The 19,167-nt window shown below is 44.4% G+C and overlaps 1 protein-coding gene across 9 annotated transcripts in view; it reads right to left on the bottom strand.

Annotated features, from left to right (window-relative positions):
• Positions 1-5,223: 5,223 nt before the first annotated feature.
• The window catches only part of TMEM40 (transmembrane protein 40), a 66,060-nt gene continuing 52,116 nt past the window's right edge, over positions 5,224-19,167 (bottom strand). For 3 of the 9 annotated variants that reach the window (XM_045493856.1, XM_045493864.1, XM_045493865.1), the window contains 9 exons: positions 16,737-16,826; positions 15,094-15,147; positions 12,602-12,637; positions 12,203-12,235; positions 11,751-11,798; positions 8,265-8,336; positions 8,102-8,176; positions 7,541-7,603; positions 5,236-5,832 (listed from right to left, as the gene is read on the bottom strand). In XM_045493856.1, the coding sequence (XP_045349812.1) occupies positions 5,777-5,832; positions 7,541-7,603; positions 8,102-8,176; positions 8,265-8,336; positions 11,751-11,798; positions 12,203-12,235; positions 12,602-12,637; positions 15,094-15,147; positions 16,737-16,826 (527 nt within the window). In that variant the 3' untranslated portion in view covers positions 5,236-5,776. Of the gene's footprint in view, positions 5,833-6,161; positions 6,784-7,540; positions 7,604-8,101; positions 8,177-8,264; positions 8,337-11,750; positions 11,799-12,202; positions 12,236-12,601; positions 12,638-15,093; positions 15,148-16,736; positions 16,827-19,167 lie in introns of those variants that run through there. The other 6 variants (XM_045493861.1, XM_045493857.1, XM_045493863.1 and 3 more) reach the window with 6 other exon arrangements.

Genomic DNA, 19,167 nt, shown 5'->3' on the forward strand with positions numbered 1-19,167 from the left:
CCTTGAGCTCTAGCTGAGCAGAGGGGCAATGAGAAGGTCCAAAAGCTGTGCTGGGGGCTGGGGTCCCTGGGGCAGGGCAACACACTAGGGCAGACAGAGCCCCCGCCCTGAGATCCAGAGAGTAGGGGGGCTTTCTCCCAGGGCATGACCCACCTGAGCCCCTCCTTTGACACCTGGGGCCAGAGAGGCCAAGATTACCAGCAGCAGAACTAGAACTGAACTCATGTCCCCAACTGCACTGTGGGGACAAATTGGAAAGCAGAGCAGAAATGATTGTATCCTTGTTCTTGCTCTGGTCCCACTCCGTGTGCACCTCCAGCTTAACACTATGGAGAGCCCCCCCAACACAGATGGCCTGCAGGCCAGATCCAGCTTTGTTTGGCCACAAATAATTTGAATTTAAAAAAATTGTGGTAAAATACACGTAACATAAAATTTACATCTTAACCATTTTTAAGTGTACACATTCAGTGACATCAAGTACTTTTTGCACTGTTGTGCAAACATCACCACCAACCATTCCAGAACTTTTTCATCATTCCCAAGTGACACTGTACCCATCAAACATGAACTTTCCATTCCCAACTCCCCCCGCCCAGCCAGCCCCTGACTCTGGCCTTTCTACTTTCTGTCCCTATAAATCTGACTACTCTAGGGACCTCATATAAGTGGAATCATACAATATTTGTCCTTTTATGACTGGTTTATTTCACTTAGCGTAATGCCCTCCAGGTTCATCCATGTCGTAGCACGTGTCAGAATTTCCTTCCTTTTTAAGGCTGAAGAATATTCCATTTATGGAGAGACCACATTTTGTCCATTCATTCATCCACTGATGGACACTGGGTTGCTTCTACCTTTTAGAATTGTGAATAATGCTATGAACAGAACGCGCAAATATCTCTTTGAATCCCTGCTTTCAATCCTTTGAGGTGTGTGCCCAGAAGTGGATTGCTGGATTGCATGGTAATTCTACTTTTAATTTTTTTAAAGAAATACTGACATTTATTTTTTATTATTTTTTTAATCTTTATTTATTTTTAAGAGAGAGAGAGACAGACTGTGAGCGGGGGAAGAACAGAGAGAGAGGGAGACACAGAATCTGAAGCAGGCTCTGAGCTGTCAGCACAGAGCCTGATGCGGGGCTTGAACTCATGAACCTTGAGATTATGACCTGAGCTGAAGTTGGATGCCCAACCAACTGAGCCACCCAGGCGCCCCTACTTTTAATTTTTTTGAGGAGCCATTTTCCACAGTAGAATTTGAAATTTTAAAAAATTAGTTGCCAACAAAAAACATCTGGCTTCTGTTCAGAGACTGGAGGTCAGACATCACTGGTCCTGAACCAGCCTCATCAGGCCTCCTGAGGGACACCAGCCCTACCAGGCAGTGCCCCTTCCTTAGAGGTCTGGGACACAGCTCTGTGGGGCCCTCTCCTGAGCTTCTTGGTTGTAAATCTCAAACCTGTTTCTTTTGTTCTCCAGCCCTAGGTGTTACCTATTTCTCTCTCTTAGGCTCTGTGATACCTCAGTGACCCCTTTTGCCTTTTCAATCCACCTGTGCCTGTTTAACATATCCCCTATATTAGATCTCTCTATTGAAACACCTGGTGTGGTTCCATTTTCCTGACTGGCTCTGGCTGGTACCACTTAGCTGCTGTTCCTGCCTGGGTGAAGCTGGACAGCAGCTGACCCCTTTGGTCAGGTATCAGCTTTCCTGGTTGCCTCACCCCAATTTCCCATTTTTCTACATCTGGCTGACTTGGCCTGCCTGACTTAAGAGATCTGATGTAGGCCCTGCTCTGATCAACGACCTTCCAATAAGATGTTCTTATTGAGAACCTACTCTGTGCCAGAGACTGTGTAGAAGACTTTATGCATCAACTATACTTGAATAATAAAAACAAAAGCAAAAACAAACAAACAAAGGACTGCCTTCAAATAAAATAATATAAACCTGAAAAAAACTCCAATTACAAGGTTTTTGTTTTTTTTTTTTTTAAGTTTATTTATTTTGAGAGAGAGCAAGAGCAGGGGAGAGACAGAATCCCAAGCAGGCTCAGCTCTGTCAGCAAGGAACCTGACATGGGCTTGAACTCACAAACTGTAAGATCAAGACCTGAGCCAAGATCAAGAGTTGTTTTTTTTTTTTTTTTAATTAAAACACATTTTCAAGTTTATTTTAGTTTTGAGAGAGAAACAGAGAGAGAGCAGGGGAAGGGAAGAGAGGGGGACAGAGGATCTGAAGCAGACTCTGTGCTGTCAGCAACAAGCCTGATGTGGGGCTCGAACTCATGAACTGTGAGATCATGACCTGAGCCGAAGCCAGATGCTTAACCAACTGAGCCACCCTGGCGACCCGAGAGTTGGGTTTTAATAAAATGTTATGATTTTTAAAAATCATGGGGTTTTAATAAAGTAATTATTATAATATATGAGACATAAAACTAGGCAACTAATAAAAATCCTTTATGGATGATTTTTTTAAAGTTTTATTTATTTAAGTAATCTCTACACCCAACGTGGGGCTCAAACTCATGACCCCAAAATCAAGAGTCACATGATCTTCCAACTGAGCCTGCCAAGCACCCCATGGATGATTCTTTAAAAAAAAAAAAAAAAAAAAAAAAAAGATCTTATGCAATTATCTCATGTAGTCTTTGCCACAACACCGTGAGGTGGGCACTGCCGCGATCCCCATTTTACAGTTGAGGACACTGAGGCCGGGACAGAGAAGGTCTTGACCAAAATCACAGCCAGGCAGTGCCAGAGCCAGCCACAAAGACCCAACCTCCTCATAAAATGAGGCTATAACCACATCCTCAAGTCAGTAAGTTCATATTTCTATCACAAAAAGTTGTGTCCTATTTGTACATTTGATAAATACCTGACTTGTACATTGCAGACTCTCTTTAGAAGCAAGTTAAGTTGTACACAAATGCCTGAAATCAAAACCTCACAAACCATTTTTCATTCTCCTCATCTCTTAAATGGAAATCCTGGGGGTGCCTTGGTGGCTCAGTTGGTTAAGCATCTGACTTCAGCTAAGGTCATGATCTCGTGGTTCGTGGGTTCGAGCCCTGTGTCAGGCTCTGTGCTGACAGCTCAGAGCCTGGAGCCTGCTTTGGATTCTGTGTCTCCCTCTCTCTCTGCCCCTCTCCCACTCCCACTCTGTCTCTCTCTCAAAAATAAATGTTAAAAAAAATTTTTTAATAAAAAAAATAAATAAAATGGAGACGCTACCTCATGGGGTTTCCAAGAAGATTAAATGATGTGATATACATGAAGTACATAGCTCCATACTCAGCAGGTAAGAAGTGCTGAACAGATGGTAGCTATTGATATTATTTACCTAGATACAGAGAGATTATCATGCAAAGCATGAAAAGCACAGTGGCTGGAAAAGATGCATATGGAAATATCTTTATTATATAATGGAAAAATCCTTATTATAAGTGCAAGAGAAAAGGGCCCAAAGTAAAAATAAATTACTCGTGTACTAAAGGCTCATGGGAAACACACCCAAACATCAACCGTGGTTGATTTTGGGCGCTGGGATTTGGGGTAATGTTTTTTTTCTAATATAAATGTTAAAGAGGTAATAAATCACTAAAAAAGAAGCACCAGGCTTTTAAAATTTATCTACAGATGCAATTGCAACCCTATTAGAATTCCTACTAGCTTCTTTGCAGAACTGGACAAGCTGCTCCTAAAACTTGCATGGATCCAGGACAACCAAACAGCCTTGAAAAAGAGGAGTAAAGGGGGAAGACTATGTCATGGGTGTCCATGTCAGGGTCAGGCTCAGAGCTGAATGTCGAGAGATAACACAGTTATGACTATCAAGAACATTCCCAGGGGCGCCTGCGTGGCTCAGTTGGTTAAGCATCCAACTTCAGCTCGTGAGTTTGAGCCCTGCGTCGGGCTCTGTGCTGACAGCTCGGAGCCTGGAGCCTGCTATGGATTCTGTGTCTCCTTCTCTCTCTCTGCCTGTCCCCTGCTCATGCTCTGTCTGTCTGTCTGTCTCTCGAAAATAAGTAAACATTACAAAAAAATTTTTTAAAAGAACATTCCCTACCCGTAGGTCACTATTCTTCTGAAATGATGCCTTAAGCTTCATTGAGAGAGGTGTCTTAGAACACAAGTAGAAAAAAAAGGATGTACAAGTCCTCAGGAATTTAATTCTCTAGTTTCATGGTTTCCCAAAGAAGATTTTTTACCAAACCACAGTGATTTGAGGAAAAAGGGCATTTTCATACAGTACCATTTTCATAAAGCACCATTTATTCATTTATATTTTTTTTTCTTTTTTTTCCAACGTTTATTTATTTTTGGGACAGAGAGAGACAGAGCATGAACAGGGGAGGGGCAGAGAGAGAGGGAGACACAGAATCGGAAACAGGCTCCAGGCTCTGAGCCATCAGCCCAGAGTCCGATGCGGGGCTCGAACTCACGGACCGCGAGATCGTGACCTGGCTGAAGTCGGACGCTTAACCGACTGCGCCACCCAGGCGCCCCCCATTTATTCATTTAAAACCTTATTTTGCTTCTGATGATAATTTCCCTGCTTTTTTGGTGTAAAACTATCGTTTCTTTCACAAAATGATGTTGAAAGTTGATGTTTTTTGTTGTTTTTATTATCCTCAGTTATCAAGGGAGAGTTGGCAGCCCTCTTCCCACTTTTTATTTTAGTTAATTATTTTTTTAAGATTTTCCTTTTTTTTTTTTTAAATGTTTTTATTTATTTTTGAGACAGAGAAAGACAGAGCATGAGCAGGGGAGGGTCAAAGAGAGAGGGAGACACAAAATCTGAAGCAGACTCCCGGCTCTGAGCTGTCAGCACAGAGCCCAACGCGGGGCTTGAACTCACAGACTGTGAGATCATGACCTGAGCTGAAGTCAGACGCTTAACCGACGGAGCCACCCAGGCGCCCCAGGTTTTCTTTTTTTTAAAGATTGTTTTTAATGTTTATTTTTGAGAGAGAGAGAGGGAGAGAGAGAGAGAGATAGGGAGAGAGAGAGAGGGGGGGAGACAGCAAGTGGGGGAGAGGCAGTGAGAGAAGAGGACAGAGGATCCAAAATGGGCTCTGTGCTGACAGCAGAGAGCCGGATGCAGGGCTCAAATTCATGAACCATGAGATCGTGACCTGAGCCGAAATTAAGAGTCACACACTTAACCAACTAATCCACCCAGGCACCCCTAAAGGTTTTATTTCTAAGTAATCTCTACACCCAACACAGGGCTAGGACTCACAACCCTAAGATCAAGAGTCCCACACTCCCCGGACTGAGCCAGCCAGGCGCCCCCCTCCTGTCACTTCGTAAAAAATATTCTCTAACTTTGAGAAATCCCAAAGTTTGGGAAACACTGGGAAAAACTGCAGCAGCCTCAGGGCTGCTGTGCCTGGGGTGGGGGCCGAGACTAGCCACGCTTTGTAAGGAAGCTCGGAGTAAGGAGAACACAGGCTTGGGTTCGAATCACGGCTCCGCCACTTACTGTAGGAACTCGAACAAGTTACTAAACCTCTTTGAGTCTCTGTTTCGCCATCTGCAAAATGAGGATGATTGACACCTCTCAAAGCTGCTATGAGAATTAAACCAGATAACATATGTGACTGTACCTGGACCATCAAAAACACTTGAGAAAATAACCTCCAAGAGTCTGTGAGCTCAGTGAAGGTCCCACTTTCCTCTTCTGCAAGTTGAAGAGTTCTCATTTCTTCGGTCGTTCTTTATTTTCTCACTCTGGTTTCTTCTGGGTGTTCTCTAGCTTGTCACTATTGCTCTTGACATGCGAATCCAGATCTGAATACATGCTGTTGGTGTGGACTAGCTGTGTAAAGTAGGATCTACTGTCACCTCCTTCAATCTAGACTCTGTACCTTCATTTACGAAACCCAAGTTTGCAACAGATTTTTGTGTATGTGTGCTCCTATTTTACTGCTTTGGTATTTATTGGGCTTAGAGTACCTAACAGCCCCAGATCTTTTCATAAGAATGTTTGTAAAACCCTGTTTCTGAACTTGTGCCATCGAGGGACTTTACATTTATTCCCTTTTACACCTTATCCAGTAGACAAGGTGCCCTCCCCAACTAGATGGGGTCAAAGGAGACTCCCAATGTGTTCTCACACTCAAGAAACCTGAAGGAACATTTAGCTGATTCTTTTTAGTCCAGGGAAGAAAATGTTTATTTGAATCTTGATGGAATCCAAGGCAGCGGGGCTGGTGCTAGGTGATGGGGCTGAGACAAGGTGCTGTGGCTTTAGTCCCCAACATCTCACCTGTACCAGGTTCACCTGGGGGCCTGGCATGATGGTTCCCTGCCTTATGTCAGTGGGCTGTCTGTCTTTCCTTGTTGATTCAAAAGATGAAGAGCCCACCTGGATGCCCTAGGGACTCTAGAGAAATCTGAAGCCCACACAGATTACAGCTTGTAGGGCCCAGGGGTCTCCTACTGTCTCCTGAGAGCAGTGACATCCTAGAATCCTCCTGCTTGATCCAGGTAACTTGGAGGACATAGGCCTGGCACCTTCCCTCTGCATGTCATCCTGGCAGCTGGACTGCATGCCAGTGCTGCCCGAATGATACTTAGGCCTGGGCCAGTGCCAACGTTCAGACTACATGGAAGGAAAAGAGCTCTCTTTATTGCTCTAGCCTAGCCCACCCGCGTGTCTCCCAGAACGTGGCTCTGTCCTTGTGCACTCGGGAGATGCAGTGGCCATCATGGTGGGGCTCAGCCTGGCTGTCGGCCCTGCCTCAGCCTCAGTCGGTCTTCCTGAACCCTGGAAAGCAAAGCCCGCAGGATAGCCTGGGATTCTGAAGGCGGCAAGGCCTCATTTCTACCATCACCCCCAGATGCCCAAATATCTCTCACAGGTGGGATAATGCAGTCACCCTAGAAGGCACAGGTTTCCAGGAATTAAATGGGTTACAGGAGACAGATATCCCCGGTACAGACACACACAGCCCCCTGGTCTCTCAGTTTTAAGATGTGATGGTAAGCAAAGAGCTGCTTGTCAGGAAGAAAGAAAGAAAGCAAGAAAGCAAGAAAGAAAGAGGATCTCCTTTAACCCAGCCCAGCCACACTAGCTGTGTGATCTCGCCAAGTCACTCTACCTCTCTGGCCTCAGGTTCCTCATCAGTCAAGTGCAACATGACTGAAGTACGCCCAGTAGGCAAATAACATCATGGTGAAGATAGTGTTTGGTTTAGTGTAAAGTTCTCTGAGAAAGGAGAAATGTCCAGATGCCCTTCACTTTTCTACTGTAGTCCACCCTTCAGGTGTTTTGCTTCCATTCCTCCCACGGTTTGCACAACATACTTGCACAGTGGGTATTATTACACCCACGGCCCGGTGGAGGAAACAGGCTAAAAGACAATCCTGGGCCCCAGAGCTGGTAGATCGGCAGAGGCAGGACTTGAACCCGGGCCCCTGACTCCAGGCCCTGTGCTGTTGTTTCCTGTATGCTAAGCCTTATTTGCAACCAAAGACCCTGATCCGGAGGAAGGAGGTGAACATATGAAGAATGTAAACATTACCCATCAGCCTAAGCTTCTGAAGGAGGGGGATGAAGCCGTGTAGGACGCTGTGGATCCGGTACACTGCTCACAAACAAAGAGAAAGGAACGTGAGCTTTGTGCCCCAGCAAGGGACGCAGGGTCAGCCCTCACCTACCCTCGGACAAAGGCCTACCCCACACAAACAAGGATTAATGGTGGAATTTCAGGCAGCAGGTTAAGCTTAGATAATAGTACCGGAGTTATTATTATTAAAAACAATGACTTCAAACAGCAATAACAGTGCCAGGAAACTCGGTGGATTCAGTACCCAACTCCACGAACTGCCTTGTTTTCCATGTCTGGCTAATTCTGTTTGTTTGCCACTTTAAACTGTTTTTGTTGCATTTTTGTGGAGCTGCCCATTTTTTCCATGAGGTTTTGCCAATGACCTCACATTGACCTTGAAAGTGGTCAGGAAGAAAACACAAGCATAAGGAAATCTTTAAAAAATGTTTAGGTTGTGGCTTTCTGGCCCTTGGTGAGCGTCCGTGGCAGTCCAGCCACCGCCCTAAAGAGTCTCTGGGGGCTGGGGGGACTTACCCAGCCCAAAGTAGATGCCAACGGTCTCCAGGGAGGCGAAGGTGAGTAGGCCGACCCCAAGGGACATGAACCAGTCTGCAAGGGCAGCGAGGAAGAGAATGGTCAGCCTGCAGGTCTGGTCCCTCCTATCCCCCCACCCTGTCCCTGTTCCCATGGCCCTCACCTGCGTAATAGTGATAACACACCAGCAAGGTCCCAATGGCAAAGCAGAGCAGGACAAAATGGAAAAACTCATCTGTAAAGGCAGAGGTGGATATTACTATTTGCTTCTTTCTCTCTTTCTTTTTTATAGTTACTAAAAGTATTCTTGTCTCTGCTCCAAAGTGACTTTAGTCAGAGATGCGGCTCCTGACCAGCCCAACTAAAACAGCACCCCAAATCCCACTCCTTTCCAGGCTTTATCTCATTTTATTATTTTTCTAACACTGACACCACTCAACTTGTTATATTTTTATTTCCACACTTATTCTCAAAAAAAAAAAAAAAGAAAAAATACAAAATAGATTTATTTTGTCTGTCCTCTGCAGTAGGATGCTGGGGCAGGGATTTTGCTCAGAGAATAAAGCATTGCCAGGCATATAGAGCTGCCATACTGTATTTGTCAAATGAGTATTAAATGCAATTGTAAAAAAACGCATTTTTTTACAAAATTTTATAAAATTCCCCTCCTTAAAAGCAAGCAGTGATTGTGAAAGCCTTTCCAGGCATATATATACCTATTTTAAAAAACAAAACCAGGGAAGTATCACAATACCAGGTTTTAAGATATACTACAAAGCTTTAGTAATCAAAACAGTGTGGTATTAGCATAAAAATAGACACATAGATCAGTGGAACAGAACAGAGTCCAAAAATAAAGCCATGCTTTTCTGGTCAATTAATCTTCAACAAAGGAGGCAAGAATATGCAATGGAAAAAAGACGATCTCTTTAACAAATGGTGTTGGGGAAACTGGACAGCAAAGGAATAAAACTGGATCACTTTCTTACATCATACACAAAAGTAAATTCAAAATCGATTAAAGACCTAAATGTGAGACAGGAAACCATAAAATCCCCAGAAGAAAACATAGACAGTAATTTCTTTGATATCAGCCATAGCAGCTTCTTTAGAGATAGGTCTCCTGAGGCAAGAGACCCAAAGGCAAAATTAAACAAATGAGGTTATACCAAAATAAAAACTTCTGCACAGTGAAGGAAACCATCAACAAAACAAAAAGGCAACATAGTGAATGGGAGAAGATATTTGCAAATGACATATCTGATAAGGGGTTGGTATCCAAAATATACAAAGGACTCACACAACTCAACACTGACAACAATCGTCTTCATCATCATCATCGTCATCGTCATTATCATTATCATCATCATCCAATTAAAAAATGGATAGAAGACATGAACAGACATTTTTCTGAAGAAAGCATCCAAATGGCCAACAGACACCATGAAAGGATGCTCAATATCACTAATCGTCAGGGAAATGCAAATGAAAACCACAATGAGATTTCACTTTACACCTGTCAGAATAGCTAAAGTAAAAGAGACAAGAAATAAAAAGTGTTGGCGAAGATGTGGAGAAAAAGGAACCCTCGTGTACTGTTGGTGGGAATGCAAACTGGTGCAGCCTCTGTAGAAAACCAATACGGGGTTTCTTAAAAAAATTAAAAATAGAATTACCATACAATCCAGTAATTCCACTACTGGGTATTTACTCAAAGAAAAAGAAAACACTAATTCAAATAGATATATGCACCCTGATGTTTATAGCAGCATTGCCTACAATAGCCAAATTATAGAAGCAGCCCAAGTATCCATTGAGAGTTGAGTGGATATGCGTGTTACTCAGCCAAGGACCTGAATGGACTTAGAGGGAATGATGCTAGGTGAAATAAGTCAGTCAGAGAAAGACAAATATCATATGATTTCACTCATATGTGGAATTTAAGGAACAAAACAAACATATAAACAAAGAAAAAAGAGAGACAAACAAAAAAATAGACCCTTAAATACAGAGGACAAACTGATGGTTACTAGAGGGCAGGTGGGGCGGGGAGGCAGGGGATAAGTAAAATACGTGAAGGAGATTGAGAGCACACTTATTGTGATGAGCAATGAGAAATGTATAGAATTGTCGAATCATTATATTGTACATCCGAAACTAATACAACACTGTGTATTAACTATACTTGATTTTTTTTAAAAAGCAGGACCAATTTGTATACCTGCTGCTCTATCATTTGCTTTCTTCATCTCATGGATAGATTAGGACCATCTTTCCATCGTAGAACATAATAGATCTGCCCTGTTCTTTTTGACGGCTGCACAGTGTTTCATGGTATAAACTTAACCCAATTTAGTTAACTGGTCCCTCATTGATAAACCTAGAAGTGTTTTTTGCTGTTACCACTGATGCTGCACAAACATCACTACACATGAATCTGTGCACGTGTTTCTGTGGGCCCGATGCCCAGAAGTGAAATTGCTTGGAGGGTTCTCCTAGCTAACACAGATGTGGAGAGGAGCCAAGACTAGGGTCTGGGCCTTGGGCAGGTGTTCAGGTGTGCTCTGGAGTGAGGCCTCCCTGCGCTTTGCCGGGCACTGGGGAGAGAACATAGGGCCCTGGACTCGGCCAAGGGGCCGTGACAAGAGGAGGCTCTGCTGTCTGTGTCTGAAGGACAATGACAATGACAGGGTGGCATTAAAGACACAGGGTTTCCAAACTAAGACCATGCTCTAGGAAGGAGAGCGGAAAGGGGAATCACCTTCTTGCTTTCGGATATAATGCCTGTCCCGCACTTTGGGAATCTCAGTGTTATTCCCGTGAGGCACATTTCATAGCCCAGGAAAGTTCTAAAGCCCTGGTTCCTTTAGCTGGACAGAGACAGAGTCAGGGGCTCACACCCAGGTGTCCTACACCCTAAAGGTGGCCTTTTGCAACAACCCTAAATGTTTCAAGGACAACTTCCATTTGTTTAATCAAGCACGTTGGTCTCACATCCCTTTCTCATCCTTCTCCCTAAAGCCCTCACAGATTCCAGGCTTAGAGCAAAGGAATTCCTTCCAGTTCTTATCACTCCTTCTCTAGAGTCTAGGCTAATCTAACCTCAGGGCTTCCTTGCCCCCTCTAGTTCGCTATCATGACCAGAGGCCTGGGGGGGGCATTTATCATCCCCTTGACTCTGTGTATAGCAGCAAGAGCACAGGACCAGGGTTCAAGTCTAGGTCATGCTAGTGGCTAGCTGAAAGCCCACACACCATCCTTGAGTCTTAGCTTCCACATCTGCACAATGGGAGTCATTATACCACCTTCTTGCCATGATTCTAAGCTGAGGTGTTTGCAAACACCACACATGACAGAAGTGGGCTGTGATCGCTGTTTTTCTAGGCCACCAGTGGACTTTCTAACCATAGAAATCTGGACCAGACAGACAGGTAGAAATAGCTTTGGGACACGAAATTCCTTACCATCTTTTTTTTAATTTTTTTATTTTTTTTGAGGGGGAGGAGGGGCAAAGAGAGAGGAAGAGAGAGAATTCCAAGCAACCTCTGTACTGTCAGCACAAAGCACAACGCAGGGCTCAGTCCCACAAACCTAAGCCGAGATCAAGATTCAGACGCCCACTGACTGAGCCACCCAGGCACCCACTTACCATCTTTCTTTATATTCAGTCTTCTTAACTGAGAGGCTTCCACTTCTCCTTAGGAACAAGAGAGAGATGAGTGTTTACTTTGAAGAGGGGTGCCAGGTGGGGTTTTCTCCTCTCTGCCTCACTCAGACTGGCTCTCCTGGGTTCCTCTTCCTGGGTCAGAGGGCACTCACCACAGGGCCAATCAGGGCAAAGCTGTGAAAGTGGGGTGTGTCTGTCCTTGGGAGCCCCACTGACCCCTTCCTCTCTACCCAACCTGAGTCTACATTCTGTTTCCTTTATCCTGAGCTTGGAGAGCCCTTCCCAGAATCAAGGTGACACTCTGGCTGGTGATGTAGTCCCTGCTTGACTGACCCACTCTCTCAGGCTGTCTGGTCCTGCCCTACCACCCCCCCCCCCCCCCGCCCCGGAATGGAGGCCACCTCCCCCTCTCCTCTTGGAGTTTGTGTATTTACCACTTGCTGGGTCAGAGCCTCTCCTTCGGAGTCCTGGAAATCAGAAACTCAACATTAATGCCAGGCTAGCTTGGGCCCTTAACAGGTGCCTCCACCCTAGCAGAGGAAGTAGGTCACCTCTGAAAATCCCGAGTCAAATTCTCCAGCCCCCAAGGGATCTTTCTATCTATTGATTGCTGACTGAAATCCCCTTGCCTCTTGCCTAAAGCCCCTTTCTAATCTGCACTGGGCCCCTGCCTGAATGAGCCCAGGTCAGAGCCCTGAGTCTGCAAGTGGATTTGGAGTCCCCAACTCACACCCACGAACCCTGATAGCAGCTGGCTCTCTCAGGGGAAACAAAACACCCAGACCTGTTCATCATCAGCACTGACAACCCCTATTCCGTAACTGGACACTCACCTGATTCTCCAGAGGGCACCACCTCTCCGGGGACACCTACTCAGAAGGAAAATCAGCGATCACATATCCATTATCCTCTGGGTGGGGAGCAGTTATACTGTGGGGCAGATGGATCTCATTCAGAGACTTTCCATTTGATCTGAGTGGGCCAAGAGGTGACTGGAGCAGGCTGGAGGGCTATTCCATCTCGAGGGGCAACTACCCACCAGCCACCAAAAACCACTGTAGAAAGGCCTGTCCAGTGTTACAGGTCATCCAATTTCCCACAAGAGGCCAGAAATCCAGGTTTTACATCAACTTTTTTTTTTTTATTTTAATAGAGAGAGAGAGAGAGAGCACACACTGGAGGTGCAAAGAGAGAGAATCCCAAGCAGGCTCCACACTGTTAGCACAGAGCCCGATGCAGGGCTGGAACGAACTCACGAACCATGAGATCATGACATGAGCCGAAACCAAGAGACAGACGCTCAACCGGCTGAGCCACCCAGGTGCCCCTACATTAACTTCTTGATTATAGAAAAGGTGGGCACCTCTTGTATTCCACTGAATCAAAGACATCATTTGTGAGAAATGATATTATTTTCTACATTACTATGTAAGGAAAACCACTGCCAATTTTAATTGTAAGTTGCCAGCAATTTTCAGATGCATCCTGACCTTAGCGATACCTAAATGTGAAAAAGTAGGAGTTGTACAATTGATGAAATGTAATAATAATAATAATAATAATAATAGTAACACTCCTTGAGCCAGATAAAACACATCTGCACACGTGTGGGCATCAGTTTGCAACCTCTGCCTGTTCATGACTACACAGATGCAGATGACGACACCTAGCCATGTGGCCCAGCCCCACCAGGCCCTGAGTTCATGGGAACCAAGCTGGGCTGCACATTGGTAACTCTGGCCCCACACCCTGCTGAGTGTTGAACTCCTTGTCTGGGCGGCTGAGGCTGATTTGAGCCCTCTGTACTTGTCCCGAGCTGCTGCCTCCCCAATTAATCTGGTTTAGGGTGGCCTACCCACCCCATTCATCCTGATTCTTGGTGCTTATTCTAATTCCTGGGGACCTCTCTCCCAGCCTGTCAAATCCTTTCCCTCAAGGGCAGGGAGAACCCCTTGTAGCATCCCCACCCCCCCTCCAACAAGTAGTCACCACACCTGTACACTTCCCATTCTTCATTGGGTCAGCCTCAGGACACAAACATCAGAAGAGGGCACTCAGCACACAACAATAAACATGCTGAACTGTTTTTATGCAAATAGGTCTTTATGTTGATATGCAAATAGGAAACATCATCTGCAGGTGACCTGAGGGGTCAGTACTGAGGGTACGGAGAACATACCGAGAACAGTATGAATTAATGAGACTCTAGGAGTGTAATTTATTTAGAATCTCCTAGGTCTTGGGGGGAAAAAGTAATTCACAAATTCACAAACTGTGGTGATATCTACCTTTCAGTGAATATGAATTACTTTTATGATGAGAAAAAAACATTTTTAAATATATGTAAATGTAACTGTTTCTCTCTCTTTCATTTTACACCCAGTGAAACCATTCCCACAGTACTTGAGTAATTAAAAACATTTTCCTAAACCAAGTAATACTTGGCTTTGTGAAAGAGAAAGAATGAGAGAAAGAAAGGAAGGAAGGAAGGAAGGAAGGAAGGAAGGAACAAAGAAAGAAGGAAAGAAACAAAGAAAGAAAGAAAGAAAGAAAGAAAGAAAGAAAGAAAGAAAGAAAGAAAGTAAGTTCAGGCAAGCAAATAAAACAGTATTAACTATTTACCCACAATGCTACCACCCAGAGGAAGACACCGGTAATATCTTGATGCAGAAATTAAAATATTCTGTTTACCTTTCTTAGAATTATTATCTAACACCTTATTATCAGGTGTTAGGAGACTATGTAGATTATAGAAATGTTGGATTAAACAAAGTTAAACAGGTTTTCATTTTCGTATCTGCAGTACGCATTTGTTAGGCTTTTTTGGCAAACTGGCTCATTCCTACAAATTGCCCCCATTGCATCAAAGTGCTACCAAGCAAAGTACCATGTTTACAACTCCTTGCTGTAATAACCACTATGTCGAGATGATTATTCCATGAAGTATTTAGAGATCAGATCCTTAATTTTCCCATGCATGTGTACATAGCCCACTATTCCAAGATAGTGCGTGCTAATCATGTTCTATTTCGCTGGTTGGAAAGCTCAGGCCCAGAAAGATTGGCCGACTTATCTAGGTCGCCCTGCAAGTCAAGATTATAGTTCAGAAGAGAATCCGGGGCAGTCTCCCAATGGTAGAAAATGCTTGCCCCCATCCCCATCTGCCAATGTTCTAACCATTCATCTGGCCATATTTCCTATATTTTCCTAGCACTTTTTAGCCCATTGAAACACCCTTGTGATCTTGTTTCTGTCCCACAAAGTCCAGAGAGCTCACGTCTCTGTGTAGTTCCCTTTTCTCCAAGGCCACTGGACAATGACTTACCTCCATAGAGCTGAAGCTCGTCCTTCAAAAGGTCAGGCTCCTCATGCACAGCACCTGAATGGAAACATCCTTTTAGCCAGCTCTTCCCAGTCACAGTATCCCAGGACAGCTTCCATCTCCCACACATCTGAAGTCTTAAAAAGTAACATAAGCCTTGTTTGTGCTGGGGTGAGCCTGGCAGTCTTTAAGAGGCAAGACAGCCTTCACAAGTACTTTCCCTTTATGCTGTCTGACTCCCCCCACACGCTCAGAGGTGACTGTGGTCAGCTTCCTGGACCTGGGTGTGAGAGGTCCTGAGGATCTGAGAGGACCTGAGCCTCCTTCAAAGTCAATAGTCAGAGTTGCCATTTATTGAGCACTTACTATGTACCAACACGGAACTTAGATATTTATATTTAACATTTTGTTAGAACCCTGGGGTGACTGAGTGGCTCAGTCAGTTAAACATCCAACTCTTGATTTCCACTCAGGTCATGATCTCACAGTTCATGAGATCCAGCCCTGCCTTGAGCTCTGTGCTGACGGTGTGGGGCCTGATTGGGGTTCTCTCCCTGCCCCTTCCCTGCTTGTGTGCTCTCTCAAAATAAAAACCTAAACTTAAAAAAAATATATTTTGTTAGATCCTTATGGAAATCCAATGAAGAAGGTATGAGTATCTCTTCTTCCCCCATTTTATGGGTAAGGGAACTGAGGGTCACAAAGTTAAATTATTCCCTGAAGGTCACACGGCCAGTAAGTGGCAATTCCAGGGTTCAAACCCAGATCTGTCACCAAAACCTGCAATCATAATCACTTTTATCTTCAGAAATAGAGCCCAGAACTCAACTCTAGCTTCCTGGGCAGCATTTATTAAACATCTCCCAGGTTCTGTGTGCCAGGTTCTGTACTAGGCATTAATACAGACTCTTCGCCTCATGCTCTTTTCTTCCCACAACCCACTTAGGCTAAAATGTATTTAAATTTTTTATTTTTGCAAAAGTTTTCTTCTGGTTGTTAAAATAGAACACGTTCACTGTATAATTTTTTATAGCCAAAAAAGCAAAAGCCAAAAATCACCCACAATTTAACCATCCAAAGATATCCAGAGATAACCACTCCTGACACTTTGCTATTTTTCCTTCCAGTCTTATTTATGGCCACGTATGTGTGAATTTTTATAGAGTATATATGAGATCAAACCAGTCATATAATTTGGCATCTTTCTTGGTCACTTCAGAGATGTATGAAGAACAGAACTGTAGCCAGGGAAGGGTGTATTTTGCTGTCGTTGGACACGAGGCTGCTTGCCATTGGTGCCTTACTATAAACACGGCTGTGAGGAACATCTTTAAAAAAATTTTTTTAAGCATTTATTCATTTTTCAGAGTAAGAGAGACAGAGCATGAGCGGGGGAGGGGCAGAGAGAGAGGGAGACACAGAATCAGAAGCAGGCTCCAGGCCCTGAGCTGTCAGCCCAGAGCCCAATGCAGGGCTTGAACTCACGGACAGCAAGATCATGACCTGAGCTGAAGTCAGACACTCAACCAACTGAGCCACCCAGGCACCCTGTGAAGAACATCTTCACGCAGGTATGCTCATTCCCACTGAGAAACTCAATCAGGAGCTGGGTGGGCAAAGGAGAAATGGCAAGGCTTATCGCCTACCAGGTGAGCTGTCCCTGGGGGGGTGTCCAGCCCCCTGGCTCTGCCGACGTTTTCCGGTTACTCTGGGGTGCTGGTCCTCATCACTGCTCCCTGCAAGGAACAAACACAAAACTCTAGGAGAACCTCAGCCTGGCATGAGCCTGAAATACATTCATTCTGATGTTTGTTCTCAGAATTTAGCTTATATGAGGAGTGTGGTCTGGAGGAAAGAGCACTGTTTGGGGGGGGAGGGGCGGTGGTGAGGGAGGAGTAGGAGATCAGCCACAAACTTTCTATGTGACCTTGGACAACTCATTTAATATTTCCACTGTTGCTTTCATGAAGATAAGATGAGGTCACCTGAGGCATCCTATGATAAGCACAGGGGCTGTGTCATCTCTGTGTCCCCACATCATCTTTGCTCCCACTGGGAAGGCCCTTCCCATTTGTCTCCTTTATCTTGAAGATTAAGGAGTAGGAAGGCTTTTCTAACTGCCCCAGTTCACGCTCATCGTCGCCCTCCCTCATCTCGGTTACGATTGCATCAGCTATCTGTGCTTGACACAGTGGGCATGAGGGCCAGGGGTGATGGTGTTCGTCTCTCCAACCATCTTGAACTCCTGAAGGACAAGGCCTGGGTCCCTACTGTTCTAAGGGTGCCCAGCCGGGAGGAGGAGCTTGATCAAGACTTGAAGAATGACAGAGTTGTTAGCACTTGGACCAGTCAGTGTTGCAGGAATTCAGGCCTGGGAGCCAGGAGCTCCTGGCTTCAGGTCCAGAGGACTCCCTTTTCCTGAGGATGACTGAATGGCTCTGGCAGCGTGAATGTCCCTCAGTGTGCTTGCGGAGCTCCTGCTTAATCGTGGATAAATTTTAAATTTCCAGGAAGCTAGATTAACTGTGTTTTAAAATCAGTGCATATGTGATGTCAGCTAGGTACAGAGGAAAAGGCATCAGGAAGTACATCAAGATTACAACAGCAGGGGTGATTGGGTGGCTCAGTTGGTTGAGCTTCCAAGTCTTGGTTTTGGCTCAGGTTATGAGTTCAGGGTCCTGAGAATGAGCGCTGCGTCTGGCTCCGCGTTGAGCATGGAGCCTGCTTGAGATTCTTTCTCTCCCTCTCTCTCTGCTCCTCTTTCTCTCTCTAAAAAATAAATTAAATTAAGAAAAAAAAGATTGCAATGGCAGTATTTATCTCAGAAGATGGGATTTTGGTTAGCTTCTATTTTCTTCTTTTCTGTATTTTATAAATATTAATCAATGTAAAAAAAACTTTTTCATTGCGTTTTGCAAAATATAAAACAACACAGAAAATGAAACAAAACATTATTCCAAATTCTATCGGCCAGGGACAACCTCCCTCAACATGAAAAAATGAACATTATTTTAGCTTTCTCTATGATGTATTCATAATATGTAATTTTTTGTAAAAGGTATTATAGTATTAAATGCTTTCTAAAATGAGGACAATTTTTATATGTGCTCTCTAATTCGATTATTTAAAAAAGTAACCCTGGCAGAAAGAGTCACAGTTTGCTGCTACTTGGTACCCCAGTATCCATCCCAGAGCCTGGCACATGTTGGTGTTTAACAAATATTTACTGAATAAATGTAAGGAAACACAGTAATATGTGTTCAGTGATTATCTCTGGGTGACAGAGCACAGGGTGATTTTCTTCTTCTTTCTACTTCCTTATATGCTCCACATTTTTACAGTGTTTCTATGTGCAATCTTGCACAATAAAAAGTTTTAATTAAAAAGCAACAGGATGCATTAAAAAAGATATATAGGGAGAGGAGTACTGGCTGCTGGACTATGAGTTAGGGTCCCCAGTATGGAGGAAGGCTGAGGATACAGTGAAGTGCCAGCCAGGCTTGGGGTTGAAAGGGCTAATGGTCACCAGCAAAGCCCAAAGCATGGGCAGGGTGTGAGTTCTAGCAGCAGACCAGCCTTTGTGGATCAGAGATCAGAATCTTGATATCAGCATGTCTCTGTGCTTCTGTGTTTCTTTTCTTGTTGCTTTTTCCTTAGTGTTCAGTTTTGCTAATCACAGGCAGTGCCATGTGTGCTGCAGAGACCTGAGGAAAGGGGCTTATGGTCACACTTGGGGGAGGACATTTGTAGGGGAGCAGCACCCCCGAGGGTCAACCTGAATGGGAAGACAGAATGTCACCTCCCACCCAGGGAGGAGGAAAAAAAAAGGACAAGCTAGAGCCCCCTAATACCGGGAAACTCTTCTTCCAGGGCTAAACCTAATCAGGGATGGGTGTGTATATCCATTCTTGATTCTCGAACAATAAGGGTTTGAACTGTCTGGGTCTACTTACATGCAGTTTTTTTTTAAGTTTTTTTTTTTAATTTAATTATTTTGAAGGAGACAGAAACAGTGCAGTGGGGGAGGGGCAGAAAGAGAGGGAGAGAGAATCCCAAGCAGGCTCCACACTGCCAGCA

This window comes from Leopardus geoffroyi, chromosome A2 (genome assembly GCF_018350155.1).
Source record: "Leopardus geoffroyi isolate Oge1 chromosome A2, O.geoffroyi_Oge1_pat1.0, whole genome shotgun sequence".
Classification (NCBI taxonomy): Eukaryota; Metazoa; Chordata; class Mammalia; order Carnivora; family Felidae; genus Leopardus; species Leopardus geoffroyi.